Below are 17,206 nucleotides of genomic sequence, written 5' to 3' on the forward strand. Positions count from 1 at the left end.
TGGCGGGCACCACTGCCGAGGGGGAACTGGGGACGCTCAGAGCGTCAACTGGGAGAACCGCTGACACCCGCCCCCACAACCCAAATCGAGTTGGGAGCGAGAGCACTGGACACCAGGACAACTGCCCAGCGGCAGTCCAGGGCCATGAAAACACTGGAGCCAATGCAGGGAGGAGGGGAGGAGGAGGAGAAAGAGGAAGGAGAAAAAAAGAGGGGAGCCCCGACCTTGCAGCGCCTCTGCCACTGCCACTGAGGAGAGGTAGGAGAGCACCAGGAGGGCAAGGACACATGGCGGAGCCCAGGCCCGACCCGGGCCTACTCCACGGTGGCTAGCACTCCAACAGAGCAGGCCGGGGCCCAGAGGAAGGCCACGCGACAAGAGATCACAGAGAAGAGAAGATATTACTTCTTTTAAAAATTTAAAATAACTTTTCTTTTCTCTTAAAAAAAAGTGTCCCTGGATTCTTTGAAAAAAATCTGGTAGCTTTATATTATCATTTGGTGGCTAAGACAGAGGGCATAGAAGATGGAAGCAGGAGGTACCACCCTAGGCTCCTTTGAGAGGAAGGGTGGGGTAGAAATTTAATAAATAAAAAGCTGGGATCTTAAGGACAGGAGGACAAGCATCCATGTTGGGCATAAAAACCAAGACCTCCAAGTTCTCTGCTCAACTCCTTACAAACACACACCTTGACTTCTAATTTGCTGAGGAACTGCGCCTTTAAAAAACAAAATTGAACACCGAGTTGTGCGAGAAGCTAACTCTTGCAACCTCTGCACCAAGGTAATATGACAGCTATCTTTTGTGGCATTTCCAAGTGACTTCCACAAGGCCTATGGTGAAATGTTGATGTAAAGCTATAGCACCATCTTATTTGAATTTTTAAAAGCGCACGAGGCAGCATGTTCTGCAGAAAAGTCTATAATTTTTTGCTCACTCCTTGCCAAGTTTTTCTCACAAACCAGCAAGTGCTATTTGAAAGCTGTATGCAGTTGTAGATGGATTATTGTATGGCTTAAGTACAGCTTAAGTGCATTTCTCCCTGTGGGCATTACAAGCTGATAGTTTCAAGATTTTATCAATCTAACTAGCACACAAGGAATTTTCCTGTCCCCCAGAAAAAGGCTATGCATCTTATGTTGTAGAGACATTCAAAAACAGCCACACAATTGTGGAAAAGTTGTTTTATTTCATAATTTCCACACAGTCACAGACCATGCACTAGACCTTGTTCTTCCAACACCCTTACACAGCATTAGGGCTTGAGAGGGGCTGAAGTATCTCATTCCTTTCTCTTCAATATCTTGGACACACAGATACTAGAAGAAGTCTACAATTTACATAATTAAGTTGTTGTATTAAGAATTTTAACTGGTTTGGAAGATCAGTAGTGGTGTTTGACAATAATGAAAGCCTTCAAGTTGAGATAGATGGTCCCCACCTTGCAGTTTAGGGGCAAATCACATTAGCTGGTTTGACCTAAACATCAAGATAGTACGTCGATGCTTTCCCAAGGTTCAAGAATGCAGCAGCAGACTTTGACTTCTGGGCCTATGACAATCATTTATTTTATGTCAAGGCCTCCCCATTCCCCATGATATGCGAAAGCAGCTAGACACTACTGGCATCTACAATTTGTTCTGACATTTCACATAAGGAGTCCACAAATGCTTAAGACCAAACCATCCTAGATATACCAATACACATGCATTTTACTGAATACTGGTGGCGGTGTAAACATTCTTCAGAACGAATCATCTAGTCACATAGCAGAATTGGTGCAATATTGTTATAGCTGTCCTGCATAGCCAGGTGCCTAAACGCTGAACAAGATGCATCCCCTGCCACAGAAATGAGGAATAGCCCAGACATGCTTCTCCCAACCACTTTAAACTTTGTGTTGACTGTCAATAGCATGGTCTCTTATTTCCTACTTGTGGAATTATACGCACCTACCATACTAAGAAATAGGCTCAAATCCCTCGTCCTTTTTTAGGTGCCTCAAAGAAAGAATTAATTACTTTGAGAAAAGAACAGCTAAAGCGATTAAAGTGAATAATACAAGTGTGTCTTGTTGGCCTAAGCCTACACTCAATACGCATTCAGAATCATGGCAACATGTCTTGGTCAAGGCTTCTATCAATTATGTTCCTAGTCAGTAATAAAGCATTCATTTTCTTAACTGAGCATGTAATGATATGCATTTGAGAAGTGGAAAAGCAGGAGAAACTAGATCCCTCCTACTCTCCCTGCAGGATCTTCCCTGCTTACCATGCTGCAACTTTGAAACAAGCAACAGAATGATGGCAAAGAGGAAACGGGATTAACACAGAAGAGGTCAATGTGGGGTTTCGTACAACTCTTAAAATTCATGTTCAAATAGCAAGGTCTCCATCACCCTAAATTCCGCATGCATCCATTTCAGCAAGGGGGGCAGGAAGACTCGTACTGGAAGGACAGCTGAGAGATGAGTGAAAAACCTGGTGTTTTTCCAGGCTATGTATTACCAGACACCCACACACAACCTTTCAAGTCTTTGGCTGTAAATCTGGTGAGGCTTAAATAACAGCAACACTGTTTCTCTGCTGAGCAACAAATACCATCTAGCAGACAAAAATGAAAAGACAGGGTTTTTTTTGGGGGGGGGGTACCCGGGTTAAGTTGGTACTGTATATAGATTAAAGCCTCCACTCTGGAACCACACCAAAGGCTTAACTTATTAACATAAGCACCACCTTTAAAAAAAAAGGACAGGGAAGGGCACTTGTTCCTTATACCTACAAATTATCTCATTATTTATGCTGCCTTTTCAGCGGCAAGGGTGAGCATTTCAGATGAGAAAGCAGGGGAGCCATGCCTGCAAAATTACACACAACCATAGCAGTGCTTGTCACGCGGACTCGATACACAAGAATCTCGCCACTTAGGGCACCCCCTGTTACTTTTCTTTCTTTTTTGGTGATGGCAGCAGTAACAGAACCAAACATTCCTGAGAGATAAGACATTCACAGTCAATGCCCATTTCATGTCTGCAGAGCGGGAGACAGTAGCTAGAGTGAGTGGCCACTCCTTGAGCTGTGCCATTATCTCAAGGAGCAGCCAGAGATGCAGAGCAGCACTGCGTAAATTAAAGCTGATGACTCCTTAAAAAGCAGCAGGGGCAAGGTGATTAAGCGTGAAATGTGCCACCCTCTTTAAAAGCATATTAAAAGCAAAATTCTACTTTCTATTCAAGTTTTCTTTTGCCTTCCTGTAGAACCTTAATCTCTTGTTTCCAGTGACTAGTCATTTTACGGACCTGAAGTCTGTCAGGTACAAGGTAGTGACCATCAATTCTAGCAATTGGGAGATGAAGGTCTGAATCTCAACTACTCCTCATAGCACACTCCAGCCGCGGTGCTTTCAGCAAGAATTTGAATGTTCAAAACGGAAATATTTGAAAATATGGCGCCTTACTTCCAGAGCTGCTTGTTTTTTGTCGCAATAAAAGCTAAAGAATGTGTGTTCCTAGCAGTTTGCATTTTCTTGGGCAGTTACCACTTGTAGTGGGAAGTGTTCTTGATAGCCACATACAGGAAACTGCTCTCCCTACATTCTTCCAGACACCTTAAGGGTCTAGCGCCAGTTTTGCAAACATGCATGCAATAAAAGAACCAAATTTGTATACATTGAAGGGCATCAGATTGGCTGGGGAGTTTATCCCTAGATTCCTAAAAATGGGGATACATTAGTGAGAACCTATGCAAATGTGCAAACTCTCTCTGGACACCGCCCCCCAAGGCAAATATAAATACAATCAATGCACAGAGCTCACACAAATACATTCTCCACTATAAATATTTCTATTGAAACTTTTCATCCAGACTGCCATGCACTTTGGGGTGTGAGAGGAACAAAAACAAACTCCCACGCAAAAACCAACAATAGGGGACTGAATCCCTTGGGGGAAGAGGGCACAGAATCACCAAATTTAGATGTTTCCAAAAATTGGCAGTAGGTTACTGGCCCAATTCCACACTTTCCTAGGTGGGAGTGAGAGTTTTCAGTGCAACAAGTCATAGCATATTACTGGGGTGGTGGGTTGCACAGGGTTGGGACCGGCAGTTGGGACCACAGCAAGGACTTTCTAATAGACCAAGCAGCCAATCCACATAACTTCTTGCCCCATGAGACAATGACTATGCGGGTAATGGAAGTGGACTAATAGCACCAAGAAATCTAATGGACTCCCCGCTCTCACGGTATGATAAAAACGGAAAGATAAACAGGACGAACTTGTGAAAAGAATGGGGCAGGGTATGCATATCTCACTCAGGATGTGTCAGAGAGAACCTGTCGTGGGCAGGAAGCTCCAACACTGTTCTCACGCATAAGGCAGCTATTCTGTCTGGAGTAGGACCTCTGGTTCCGAAAGGGAACAGTACAGAGTGTAACCCAACTCATCCACCTCTTCAGGAGTAAGCTCTGAAAACAAGTTCACCTTGGGATTCAAAGCGCTGGGAAGGACCCCTGCTTCCAAATAGCCAATGAGCCCTTTCAAGGCCTGCAGAAAACGGTCAGCGAGCAGGTCTTGTGACCAGTCAGTCTCCTTCTGTGTCAGGTGCAGTATGACGTTGGTAAGCTGGCTGGCAGAAAGGTGACTCAACGCCGGGTTCAGCTTGCATATAGCCTTGAGGATCTTGAGGCACAAGGAACGGCAGCCAGAATCAGCCTGGTCTAAGGCCCGCAGGCGAGCTGTCTCAGCCGGCCGAAGACTGAGCCGCCACAGATTATCATACTGGGCCAGTCGGTGTGGTTTGGCTACTAAGACTGTGTCACCTAGCGTCACAGATGGCAAGAAGTCTATGAAAAGGCGCCGATCTCTTTCATACTGGACCTCCAACGTCAGAGATTCCAAGGGCGCTACTGGACGGATCACATAGTCTAGGAGGGTCCCAATAGCTGGCCAGTTGATGGAGCCTGCCACAACTTTCTCAAAGGTGCTGGACACTGCCCTGGGTGAAAGGTAGCCCCCCACCACACAGCGGTCCCAGTAACTGCTACCACGAGGGAAGTATTCTGGGTTTTCCCGACGTACCAGACAGAAGCCAGGGATGTTCATAATGGTGTCTTCACCTGGAATGCAAGACCACAGGTTCTGTTCCAACACCAGAGGAACCATGAGCTGGATGTGATCAGCAGTCACAACCTGCCAGGGGGGAGAAAAAGAAGAGGTTTTCTAAGGCCCTTAAAAGGCCACACTATTTGGCTAAGGGGAAGGCTGAAATGCAAAGGAAAGTTGAGCTGGGATCTCCTATGATGCTCGGTGCCATGCTAGAACATGCTGGTGTATCAGAGGCAGCATTGGAAATAGTTCCACATAAATTAAACAGTAAGAAGGAAATAAAAGCAGAGTTTATGCTTCAAGGAAACTACCACCTTATTGAGATGCCATTCACATGCTCACAGTGATGATTTGCAGATAGGCATTCCCTGGATACAGACCAGAGACAGACGGGGGAGTTGCCTGAGTTTTAGTGAATAGGAATAAGTTTGCATGTAGGTGAAGCTTACCTGATGTTTTTAATTCTGTAGAGGTTGTGCAATTTTTTCCCTTGAGATGTTTTGGGTATTTAGTCATATATAGATTTAAATGTGTTGCAACCTATCCTAAGCCCCTCAAGTGGAGTGCATTTACATTAACTAAAGCCTGAGAAGAATGCTAAGAATGTAAGAAACGAAGAAATGAAATTGCTTCCTCAAAAGAAAACAGAACTGTTCACATTTATGGTGAATGCAATAAAAGAGCCAAGGGCATATAATAGAAAACAGGGAGCCATTCACTGAGTCAGACTATTGTTCTATCTAGCTCACGATTGTTTATTCATCAACTGGCAACAAATATCCAGGGTTTTTCACACAGGAGTCTTTCTCAGACCTACCAGGAGTGGCAGGGACTGAACCTGGGACATTGTTGCTTCTAAGTTTTTATTGTCTAATGCCAAAAGACAACTATTTAAAGACTGAGTTTGACGAAACATAATACAACGTTTCTCCAAGGAAATCACCATCACCATTAGGTGTAAATTTAAGTTTTACCTAATGCAAAATACTACACATAGAAGTCTTGATGCAGTGTTGAATCAAGTAAGTCCATTCAGAATTGCTCATTTAAAGGCTATATGTTCATCAGGGTAGCATGCAGGAATGGCTCCCATGCCCATTATATATTGAAAAGAACAGAAGAGACTAAATAATGTAGAAGGACCATGCACTGTCAGGAACAGATGTGGGAGAGAAAAGATAGAGAAATATTTGAATCTTGCTCAGTTGGAAAGAGAGGACATTAAAATTGCAAAAAGGAGGGAAAGTGCTTTACAGTCTTGGGGAGAACAAATTATTTCCTATGCAAGATCAAATCACAAAAAGCCAAGAAATACCGTATGACTACAGACAATTGTAGGCACAATGATGCTGAGACAAACACTGGCAACAATGAAGTTTGCATGTTCTCTATCATACCTATTGAATAATATGTAAACCTTCTCACCCATCCAAATTACCTGCAAATCATCATAGAGGCTACCACTCAGGTACATTTCACGGAGAGGCATGTCTGGCAGCTTGGCACGGAGGAAACCACGCAGTTCTGCACATATATCTACAGCAGCTTGCTTGGCTTTGGCCTGCTCTTCTGTTGGGATGGCCACCTTCCTCCGGTAATACGCAAACAGCTTCTCTTGCAAGGAGATTCGGAGGCGGGACTTCTTCAGCTCCACCTGGCTTTTCTTGATGGATGATTTCTGCTTTGTGGATTTGATCAAATCTGCCAGGATAGGTTGGAGAGAGAACAGCAGGCCTCAATATTTCACCACACAGGACTCATTAGGTACAAATTGCCTGTACTGAATTGGACCTGTATTGAATTTGGAAACACTGGGGATTAAACTATGTGAGACAAGAATCATTGACCACACTTTTAACCTTTCTTTAATGGCAATGTGCATCTTGATACAGACTGCAACACCACCCATTAATTCATGTCACTTTCCTGACAAAAACAGTCCCACTGCCCAGCTTTAATCTTCCTTATCAGGACAAAATGAAAAGTACCCATGTGCTTTTCCTGCACATTGTTAGTGTTATGATGTAGTGATATAATTTCTCTTACATATATATGATTATTGTAATAATTTGGACAGTCTGTTTTCTGTAAACTACTTTGAGCACAAATATCTTTGTTGAAAGTACAGTGTAAAATGAACTGACCTATTTGAAAAAGATGCTCTTGTTCCCTGGAGATTTTCACATAAGGCACGAGAACCGTACTTGTCAGGAATACATTGGGTCAGCAGTATCCTTCCTCAGAAGAATGTGCTGGACTTACTGATCAGTAGGCTCTCTTCCAAAACTAAGATCCTTTCTTAACTAACTGTTTTTTGACACCAGAACACGTAAAGGTGAAAGGTTTACCTGTTTGGCAACCAAATTATGTAAGAAGTTGCGTAAGAGTTACAGGATGTCCCTCACCTATATCAAAATCTGAAGAATCAGTGGGAAGAGTCTGCAGAGAGCGGCTAATATTAGTCTTCATATCTTGGTTTAATAACCGAGATGATGATCCAAGCCAACTTGGTTCCTCCCAGCTTCTCTTTCCTGACTGACTCATGCGAGTGGGGCTGGCTGGAGCACTGATTGCCCGGTCATACATCTGAAGCAATAAAGTGGGGAGACAAGAAATTAAGTGTATGATCCATTCAAAAGCCTTCATTTCCACAGCCTACCTGTGTAGAACCCAATGGTGAAACCGTTCTGGAAGGCCTGTAAACTCCATTTTGGTAGTCAAGCAAACATGGGACTAATATATGCGAGCTGTAAAATGAGCTTATCTCCTTGCTTTGAAGCCTTGGCTGCTGGCTTGGTTAGTTGGGAAAACCTGTCAGCTATGCACTTATCTGAGAGATGGATGTGAGTGGGGAACAGGCCCCAAAGACAGTGTGATTAATTGGATTATTTCTGCCAGTTTATATATCTTGTTTTCTGTATAAGTAACACATAAGCTACCGTGTTTCTCATATTATAAGTCATGTCATAATCTTTTTTTCTCAAGAAAATAAGCCTATGGCTTATTTTCGGGGGGTGTCTTATTATTTTTTTAAAAAAATACAGTATGGTACCTCCCCTGTCCAGCGCCCGGAACTGGCTGCTGCTGCGCTGCTGGGCGCGTTGTCGCGCTTCAGCAGGGCACGCTGCTGGGTCCCGCCGGGTCGGGGCTTCACGCGGCGCGCGCTGAGGCTCTTGCCGGATCCCGGCTCGGAGCAGCGCGCGCTGCGGCTCTTGCTGCGTCCCGCCGCCGGGTTGGGGCTTGGAGCAGTGCCAGCGCCAAGCGCCAACCCAGCAGCGGGACCAGCGGGACCTGCAGCGCGCGCGACAGGAAGAGGAGGGACCAGCGAGTGGCAGCCGCGGCGGCCAATGAAGGCTCGGCCGGGTGTTTTTTGTCGTTGTAGCTGCGTCCCGCCTCTTCCTGTCACGGCTCGGCGCCCGGAACTGGCTGCTGCTGCGCGCGTTGTCGGCTCTTCAGCAGGGCACGCTGCTGGGTCCCGCCGGGTTGGGGCTCCACGCGGCGCGCGCTGAGGCTCTTGCCGGGTCTCGCCGCCGGGTCGGGGCTTGGAGCAGCGCGCGCTGCGGCTATTGCTGCGTCCCGCCGCCGGGTCGGGGCTTGGAGCAGCACGCACTGCGGCTCTTGCCAGTCCCGCCGCCGGGTCAGCGCTTGGCGCGGTGCATGCTGCTGGACATTTTGGAGGGGCAGCAGCAGCCGGTTCCGGGCGCTGACAGGCATCTTCCTCTTCCATGGCGCCATCCAGACCTGCTCCCAGCACTACGGCTTATTTTTGGGGTATGTCTTATATTTCTTCAACTCAGGAAAATCCTGCCATGGCTTATTTTGTAGGGATGACTTAAAATATGAGAAACACGGTATTAGCCTCTCAGAGACGAAGCATGGTGGTGCTTGTTGCTTCAGCGTCTATCCTGGGGTGTAGTGACAAGGAATTCTATGTTGTCTTGTATGTTTCTTATATATATCCTTATAATAAAACATTACAACTGATTACTCTGGTATTGTGTGCATCTTTCTTTGGAATCCCTGCAACTGGGTCCTTCGGAGCACCAGTCAATCCTTCACTTTGGTCTGTATTTCGACCCATGGGACAGAAAACTCCCATTGCATCTTTATCGTACCCCAAAGTCTAGGCACCCTTTCACTCACAATGTTCACTCTTACCCGCTTAACAGCCAAGGTGGCAATCCCCAGCATGGCAGCGCCTCCCACACCTAGGACAAGTCGAGCATTGGACAATACAAAATCAATGGCTGTGCCAATGCCATTGTCATCCTTCTTTCCTTTGCGCTCTCCAGCGCCTGCCATTGCTCCTTTATGGGAAGAGAAAAACCAAACACAACTGTTAACATATTTCATTTTGCCCATTTGTCATTCAGTGCTTCCTGATTAAAGCTAGAATCTCACTCTGTCATAGGGGTCCCCAAACTAAGGCCTGGGGGCCGGATGCGGCCCAATCACCTTCTAAATCCGGCCCGCGGACGGTCCGGGAATCAGCATGTTTTTACATGAGTAGAATGTGCCCTTTTATTTAAAATGCATCTCTGGGTTATTTGTGGGGCCTGCCTGGTGTTTTTACATGAGTAGAATGTGTCCTTTTATTTAAAATGCATCTCTGGGTTATTTGTGGGGCATAGGAAACACGTTCATATTTTTTTTCAAAATATAGTCCGGCCCCCCCACAAGGTTTGAGGGACAGTGGACCGGCCCCCTGCTGAAAAAGTTTGCTGACCCCTGCTCTGTCCCATAGGACATCAAACTTATCATGGGATAACATGCTTCACAATTCTTAAGTCATTTGTACAGACAACTCTGACACAGCTTAGGCTGAGATTTGCCCAAGTCCTTTCAGTGAACTTCATGGCTGAATAAAGAATTGAATGCAGCTGAACAACCAAACCCAAGTCTCTCTCTTTTACTGCTAAATACAACTAAGTTCCTAAGGCAAATGAGAATATATGAAAAATGGTATGCTCTTTAAGAATGAACTCAAGACAAAACTATCTCAAGTTTTCATAAACTGATTTCCAGATCGTAAAAATAGTTGTAATAAGAGCTTACAATATTGTACAGAAATAGATCTTTCCACTATGAAAAACCATCAAAAGCTAGATGGGAATTTCCCCAACCTCTGCAGTTAAGTATAGGTCAGTCCTTGCAGTGTGATCTGCAAGCTTCCTGGAACTACTCTGGCTCCCATATATCCTACTCATGTTACATTTAGTCATTCAAAGTAGTGCTTTAGGACAGATCTACAATCATTTATAAAGATTCTGAATAAGTAAGAGAGCACTTTCTGCCTGGAAAACAACCTACCTGAAGTTTACTGCATCTGTGAAGAATGGGGAATACTCCCAGGCAGGACACTATTGGGATTCCTTTTTCAAGTTTGTACCACACAGCCAATATTGATGAAAAGGAAAGTGGTGAGGAAAACAGGTGGGGGGGGGAAGGAAAGTCTCTAAACCAACCCCCCAAGTTTGGAGTGCAAGAAAGCCTGGCCCTTCTCCAGCTGTCTCTCCTTATCTTTGAGCTGCTCAAGCTGTTGGTTCTTGCGGAATTCCCGCCGGATTGTGTCGAAGTAGAAATCACGGTCAGTATAGCGCAGGCCACGTCCCTGACGCAGTAGAGCCCGATAAAGGTTCAGCACTGCTTCACGGGTCCACGCTGCCATGGAGGATGAGTGGAGGGCGGGCAAACTGAAGGCACACAGAATAAACATAAACAATGAAACAATCTCTCTCTCTCTCTCTCTGCAAATTATAATATTTAGCCAAGTTGTCAATTGTGTTTTATCCAAGAGGACATGATTCATAATATCAACCAATATGAGAAATACATCTATTTAAAGCTCTAACCACTACAACTACTTGCAAAGTTATCCTCTATTTTACAAGCAAAAGACAGAGAAGACTTCACTAGACATATTAAAAGAAACACTAAAAAAAGTTCCAAAAGGTGAGGGAAAGCCTTTTTAAAAAATACAACCTATATTCACATCCCACAAAACTAGGTATCAAATCTCAAAGGGAGATGCAATCAAGCAGCCTGTGGCAGCGTTGCCTCTTTCTAGGCCCTGCGACTTAATCAGAAAGTTGGGTTATGGGGAAGCATCATGTATATGTATTTTTAAAGAAATTATTGTTAAGTCAGATTTACTAAAAGTTATTGTGAGAACGTCAGTCTCCTGGCAGCCTTAGAATAAATCTTGAAATAAAGAGAAAGTATATAGCAAAACGTTCTTGATAATAAATGGGAAAACAAAATAATAACAACAAAATGTGTACAGACTAACAAAATGCAAAATAGCACAATGAGAAGAATCGGAAGTTAGTGTTTATGGTGTGTATATGTTGTAGTGTGTGGTGTATGTACTCTATGTAGTAAATTGTTATAAGTTATATGTAAATTGATGTTAATTGAAGAAGACAGTAAGCAGCAGTAAGCGGCGACTAGCAGATATCCCCGCTCCCTCCAGCCTACCACAAAACGAATAATAGATGTACTGTATAGATATATAGATATATAGATATAGATATATTTTGAGTGCACGATGAGGAAAATGAAAGGCCCTCAGAGGAAAGTGGAACTCAAGGGACCAAGGAAGCCTCTCTCCTCCCCTCCGAGCCGAGGGTCCTTAGGAAGAATAGCCCCGCCGTTGCCACCGAGGTTGGGGCGGCCCTAAGGCTCCGGGCGTCAACCCTGGAGGGAAGGGGGGGGGCTAAGGGCGGGCACTTGCTCTCGGTACCTGCGCGGAGGAGAGGAGACCGTCGCGTTTCAGGGGCTGCTCAGAGCCCACCTCTTCCCGCTCCCGGCACAGCTCGCGGGGTTACTCGGCAACATGGCGGCTTCTCTTCCGGGGCACGACCTCCTTCGCTATGGAAACGTCAAGGGAAAAAAACATCCACAAAAAGGCCGCGCTTCCCGTTCGGCCCTGAGGCGGAAGGGCATCGATGGAAAAGGATTCAAATGAAGCAGAACAGGGCTAAAAACAAAACCGACCAACCCCCTTCCAGCGCTCGGAAATAATAATACTCTGCAGTGCACTCTAAAAGTATTATATTTTGCTCATTGAAGGAGGCTGCGCCCCTGCTGGGCTGTTTGCATATAGAGCCTCTGCGTCGTGGATGCTTTGATTAAAGGCACTGTTTTTTAAGGTGATGTGCGAAGCAACGAGCTAAGCAACGGAGTTAAATTTAGGCATTCGACGTGTGTAAGTTGCATTGTTTATAAATAAAGAGTTCTCTATGGCAAGGCTTGGGCATAGCTGCCAAGTTATCCCCTTTTTTAAGGGATTTTCCCTTATGCTGAATACGCTTCCTCGCGAGAAAAGGGAAAACGTGGCAGCTATGGGCTTGGGTGCAGATTTATGCTTAGAGTAGACCTATTGAAATCCACACTTCAGGTAGTAGTAACTTGGGAGTCTCATTTTTTTTCCAGTTGGTCAATTCTTAGGTAAAGGTAAAGGGACCCCGGCCTGACCATTAGGTCCAGTCGTGACTGAGTCTGGGGTTGCGGTGCTCATCTTGCATTATTGGCCGAGGGAGCCGGCTTACAGCTTCCAGGTCATGTGGCCAGCATGACTAAGCCGCTTCTGGTGAACCAGAGCAGCACACAGAAACGCCGTTTACATTCCCGCTGTAGCGGTACCTATTTATCTATTTGCACTTGACGTGCTTTCGAACTGCTAGGTTGGCAGGAGTTGGGACCGAGCAACGGGAGCTCACCCCGTCGCGGGGATTCGAACCGCCGACCTTCTGATCAGCAAGCCCTAGGCTCTGTAGTTTAACCCACAGTGCCACCCACGCCAGTTCTTAGGCATGACTAAAAAAAGGCTGCAGTACGGTAGTAGCTGTGTCCACCCAGCAGGAATAATTCCCAAGGAATTCAGTGGGATTTCCTCCTAGGAAAATGGGTTGCAGTCTTGCTCATTCGTAAGAGTAGAGCTGTTGGAAATGGTCCTCCTGCCCAGAACTCCTCCTGCCCAGAACTCCCCCTGTGTGGTAAGGTTACCAGATTTTTTTCAATGAATCCGGGAACACTTTTCAACTTCAGTCGTAATGGATGGATTTTGTCAGGGGACTGATTTGTACATCCGGGGACTGTCCCCGGGAAACGGGGACGTCTGGTAACCTTACTGTGTGGTACTGTATAGTGGTTAGTGTCAGACTAGGACATGGGAGACCAGGGTTCAAATGCCCATTTGGCTATGTAGCTCAGTGGGTGACCTTGGGCCAGCCACTTCTTCTCAGTTTAAATTTACCTCACAGGATTATCGAGATGAGTGTCACAACTCTATAGTCGCCTTTGACTGGACTTAACCATCCAGGGGTCCTTTACCTTTTACCTTACCTATTGTGGAGATTAGTAGAGGATGAGGAGGACCATGTACAATGAGCTCCTTGGAGAACAAGCTGGGCTTTGAATGCAATAAATAAATAGCTCTGCTACCCTTTATAGTGGCCCCCTTTGCTCCTGTTTCAGAAGACTATGGAGGATGCAATTACTCTTCCAAGCCTTCCCTTTCTGGATCTCCCCATCATGTCTTTCTTTGGCTATGTTCCTGATCGAGGATAAAAGCAGTTGGCCTTTTGGTCTATTTACATTGCTTTGTTGACTTGGGCAATGCAGTTGTAGCCTCTTGGTTGCTCTTGCTTGTCAGTGTTTTTAACCAATGAATGAAGTCAGAGCTATGATTTATAAGTGAGTTGGTTTGGATAGATAGACATTTCTGAGGTCCTAAAGAGCTGCTGGATTATCCTCCTGTTTACTGATTTTGCTTATTTCCTACTCCCTAGAATTTGGTATTTTACGTCCTTTTCCCAGCAACCAGGATGCATCTTTCTTGGGCTGGGTTCACCTGACATTGGGTAGTCCCTAGAAGTTTCTTTCTGCAAATCATAGTACTGTACACAGTAAGTGTGGGTGAATGTTAAAGAATCCTTCTTCTTCCCAAAAGCCAAATGTCAAAACTTTGCAAAGAAGCTTAGACACAGCTCCTGTTTTGCAGGAATTAAAGACCAGGCACTCATTAAGAATTCACTGCATAGTTAACAATGGTATATATTTCTACCCAGAAGTATCTTTGTGTTTAATGGGAGTTACTCCCAGGTAAGTGGGTAATGGATGGCAACTGAGGCTTTGGTTTAGGGTTGACATTTGGGAGAGAGGGGTTCTTGTGTATTTAACCAGCTGTATGGCAGGGAGAAATTCAACAGGTTAAAGCTTTTTCCTGTGTGGATATACAATTATGTGGAAAGCTTCACCATGACTACTCTCTCTAAAATTGTGTTATGTCATGCATGGCCCCATGATAGTATTATATATGATTAAAAATGAACTGATGTTTTAAACCTTTTCTAGTTGGATGCCTTGGGAAAAATAAGCTTTCAGTCCTAGGCCTTACTTCTCAGTAGGCATGGTTAGAATTGTGCTGTTCATTTTCTCCCCAGCTGCCCAAGAACAAATTGGTAGGCCTCTGCTGTGTGTATGTGCTGTAAAACACACTGAAATCAAAATGTAATTACTTCCACTTTCATTCCCAAACAGTAGCTGTATTGATCCTTCGAGCTAAAAACAAATCCTGTGTATATTCCTATCTGTGTGTAACCCCATCAAACTCAGTGTGGGTTACATCTAAGTAGAACTGCATAGGTTTGGGAATTCTAATATGAAGTAGTTAGGATGAAAATTGAAGCAGGTTTTTATTTTTATTTATTCACACACACACACACACACAGAGCGCGCGCGAGAGAGAGCGCTTTATTGTGGTCCATAGACCCAAAAGCTTATTTATTATTGTCTATACTTATAGCCCACCCTTCACCAAATGGTCCCTGGGTGGGTTATAAAATTGCCACAATTAAACAAGTACAATTGACATTTAAATAAATAAATAAAATCCACAAAAAAGCCAATAACAAAGCAACAAAAGAACAGCCGGGCATCAACTCTGACTTGACCCACTCACTTACTGCTCACCTTTAAAAAAGGAGTGTCTGCCCCTGCCTTAAAACATAACTAACAGGTAGAAATGCAATGGGAGCAGCTTCCCCCTCCCCACGTGCATCTCTTGCTATTGAATTGGTGCTTGCTGTGAGGCATTTAAATGTACACCAGCATTGCAGAGTGGGGGTGGGGTGGAATATGAAGCACTGCCTGGGGGAGGGGGGAGGTAACCCTTGTTTATTTATTTTGTGTGTTTGTTTTTGATAGAGGGTACAATTTCAAAGCAGCAGCAGCAAAACAGAGACCCTAATCCAGCCTACTTTAATTCCGTTGTTACATTAATCCATGGGTGTCAAACACAAGGCCCGGGGGCCAAATCCGGCCCGCCAGACCTCGTCATGTGGCCCGCCAAGCGCCCCAGCCAGCGGGACCCAGCAGCAGGACCTTGCTGCTGAAGCGCGGCGCCGACAAACAGCTGGGGGCAGGGGGGGGTCCCTTCGCGCTCTTTTTTGGCGCTGAATCAAGGGGGCGACCCCCCTTCCCTTTCTTTCTTCCTCTCTCTCGTTCTTATTCTTTCTTTCCCTCTCCTTCCTTCCTTCTTTATCTCTATCTTCTCTCCCTTTCTTTTTCTTTCCTTCTTTATTCCTTCTTTCCTACTCTTCTTTCTCTCACCTCTTTCCTTCCTCTCTCCCTCCTGCTCCCTCCTTCCTTCCTTCCTTCCTTCCGTCCTTCCCATCTTTCTTCCTCTCCCTCATTCTTATTCTTTCTTTCCCTCTACTTCCTTCCTTCTTTCTCCCTTTCCCTCTTCTCTCCCTCTTTCTTTTTCTTTCCTTCTTTATTCCCTTCCTTATTTCCTACTCTTCTTTCTCTCCCCTCTTTCTTTCCTTCCTTCCTCCCTCCCTCCCACTCCCTCTTTTCTTCCTTCCTTCCTTCCTCCCTCCCCTCCCTCTCTTCAGAAACATAGGATGCTGTTTTATACTTCTGGCCCTTAAACCCTGGAACCAGGAGAGCAGCTCCAGTGAGTCAACCTCAGCCAGTCCCTTTGGTGAAGGGTGGTGGCTCACTGGCAGAACATCTGTCCTGCATGCAGAAGGACCCCAGCATCTCCAGGTACTAGTAGCTCTGCAAAGGTCCTGCATGAAACCCTAGCGAGCCTCCACCACCCAGTGCAGTTACCAAAAATCATTTTTCAATAAATTGTACAATAATTGTACATTTGAATATCTACTTGCCATTATTCTGACTATTTTTCTGCTTTGAGAGCTAGTTATTACATTATTACAAAAAACAGTAATAATTGAATGCAGTGACAATAATTTATGATAATAAAGAGTGGACACATAGTCCTACAGATACAACCGGCCCTTTGAGGGTGACCAAACGGCTGATGCGGCCCCCGATGAATTTGAGTTTGACACCCCTGCATTAATCCCTATGCGTTTCCATCAGTTTTGCCCCACATACAGAGGGTTCTGCCAACAGCAATCAGAGTCTGCAAGTGGTGCTCAAGGAGCACTGTTCCTTTGTAAATGATCGTGATATTGTAGAGAAGGACTAGACCACAGATATAGGAAAAAATAGCATGGAAGGCTCCCGTTATGCGCAAGAGCTGACTGTCCTCCTCCCATCCCTCATGCTCAGCTCAGCTCAATGGTGCCGCCTTCTGGTTGTTTTCTTGAAAGCTCATTGCTGACGCACTATTCTTGAGAATAGCATTTCTGATTGGAAATTGTGGGAAGGTCAGCAGCACTATAAGTGCTACAAATAAACTCCTTCCACTTCTGTGGGAAGAGCAAAGCATTGTGGACTTGGTTGCTGGACTTCGTGGACCTGTCCGAGTCCATGAGCCTGGATAGAAGAAGAGGTTGCCGAGACATTTATGGCTTAGGGGTGATTAAAAAGAACAAAATAGGGGGTAGTAAATCCTCCTGCTCTTTTGCAGTGTATGTTTTCCCATGGAACAGGAATTACAACCTGCATTGGTGGCTGCATTGCTTCAAATCTGGAGGGTGGCAATATGGTTCACTTTCTGCCCTAAGCTTGTTTAAAAGGCTTAATGCACATGCAAACAGTTCTGTATAATGAACTTTAAACTTGGATATTCTCACCAGGGTTAAACTGCAGAGTCCATGGGATTTATGGATCACTCTCTTTTAAGAA

The 17,206-nt window shown here is 45.1% G+C and overlaps 2 protein-coding genes and 1 long non-coding RNA gene across 3 annotated transcripts in view; 1 reads left to right on the forward strand and 2 right to left on the reverse strand.

Moving 5' to 3' along the window:
• Positions 1 to 1,169: 1,169 nt before the first annotated feature.
• MIEF1 (mitochondrial elongation factor 1) lies at positions 1,170 to 9,406 on the reverse strand. Its single transcript, XM_060279822.2, has 4 exons — positions 9,263 to 9,406; positions 7,510 to 7,690; positions 6,543 to 6,805; positions 1,170 to 5,188 (listed from the first exon to the last, which is right to left on the reverse strand). The coding sequence occupies exons 1-4, from the start codon at positions 9,404 to 9,406 to the stop codon at positions 4,379 to 4,381; spliced, it is 1,398 nt and encodes a 465-aa protein (XP_060135805.2). The 3' UTR covers positions 1,170 to 4,378.
• Positions 9,407 to 10,559: 1,153 nt separating this feature from the next.
• On the reverse strand, positions 10,560 to 10,772 carry MIURF (mitochondrial elongation factor 1 upstream open reading frame). The gene has a single exon (XM_060279823.2). It carries the CDS (start codon positions 10,770 to 10,772, stop codon positions 10,560 to 10,562), a length of 213 nt encoding a protein of 70 aa, XP_060135806.1.
• Positions 10,773 to 12,174: 1,402 nt separating this feature from the next.
• LOC132592767 (uncharacterized) overlaps positions 12,175 to 17,206 on the forward strand; it is a 32,023-nt gene continuing 26,991 nt past the window's right edge. Inside the window, exon 1 of the long non-coding RNA XR_009558277.2 lies at positions 12,175 to 12,311. This is a non-coding gene — a long non-coding RNA (uncharacterized LOC132592767). The remainder of the gene's footprint in view (positions 12,312 to 17,206) is intronic.

Source organism: Zootoca vivipara, chromosome 9 (assembly GCF_965207765.1).
Source record: "Zootoca vivipara chromosome 9, rZooViv2.hap1.1, whole genome shotgun sequence".
NCBI classification, from domain to species: domain Eukaryota; kingdom Metazoa; phylum Chordata; class Lepidosauria; order Squamata; family Lacertidae; genus Zootoca; species Zootoca vivipara.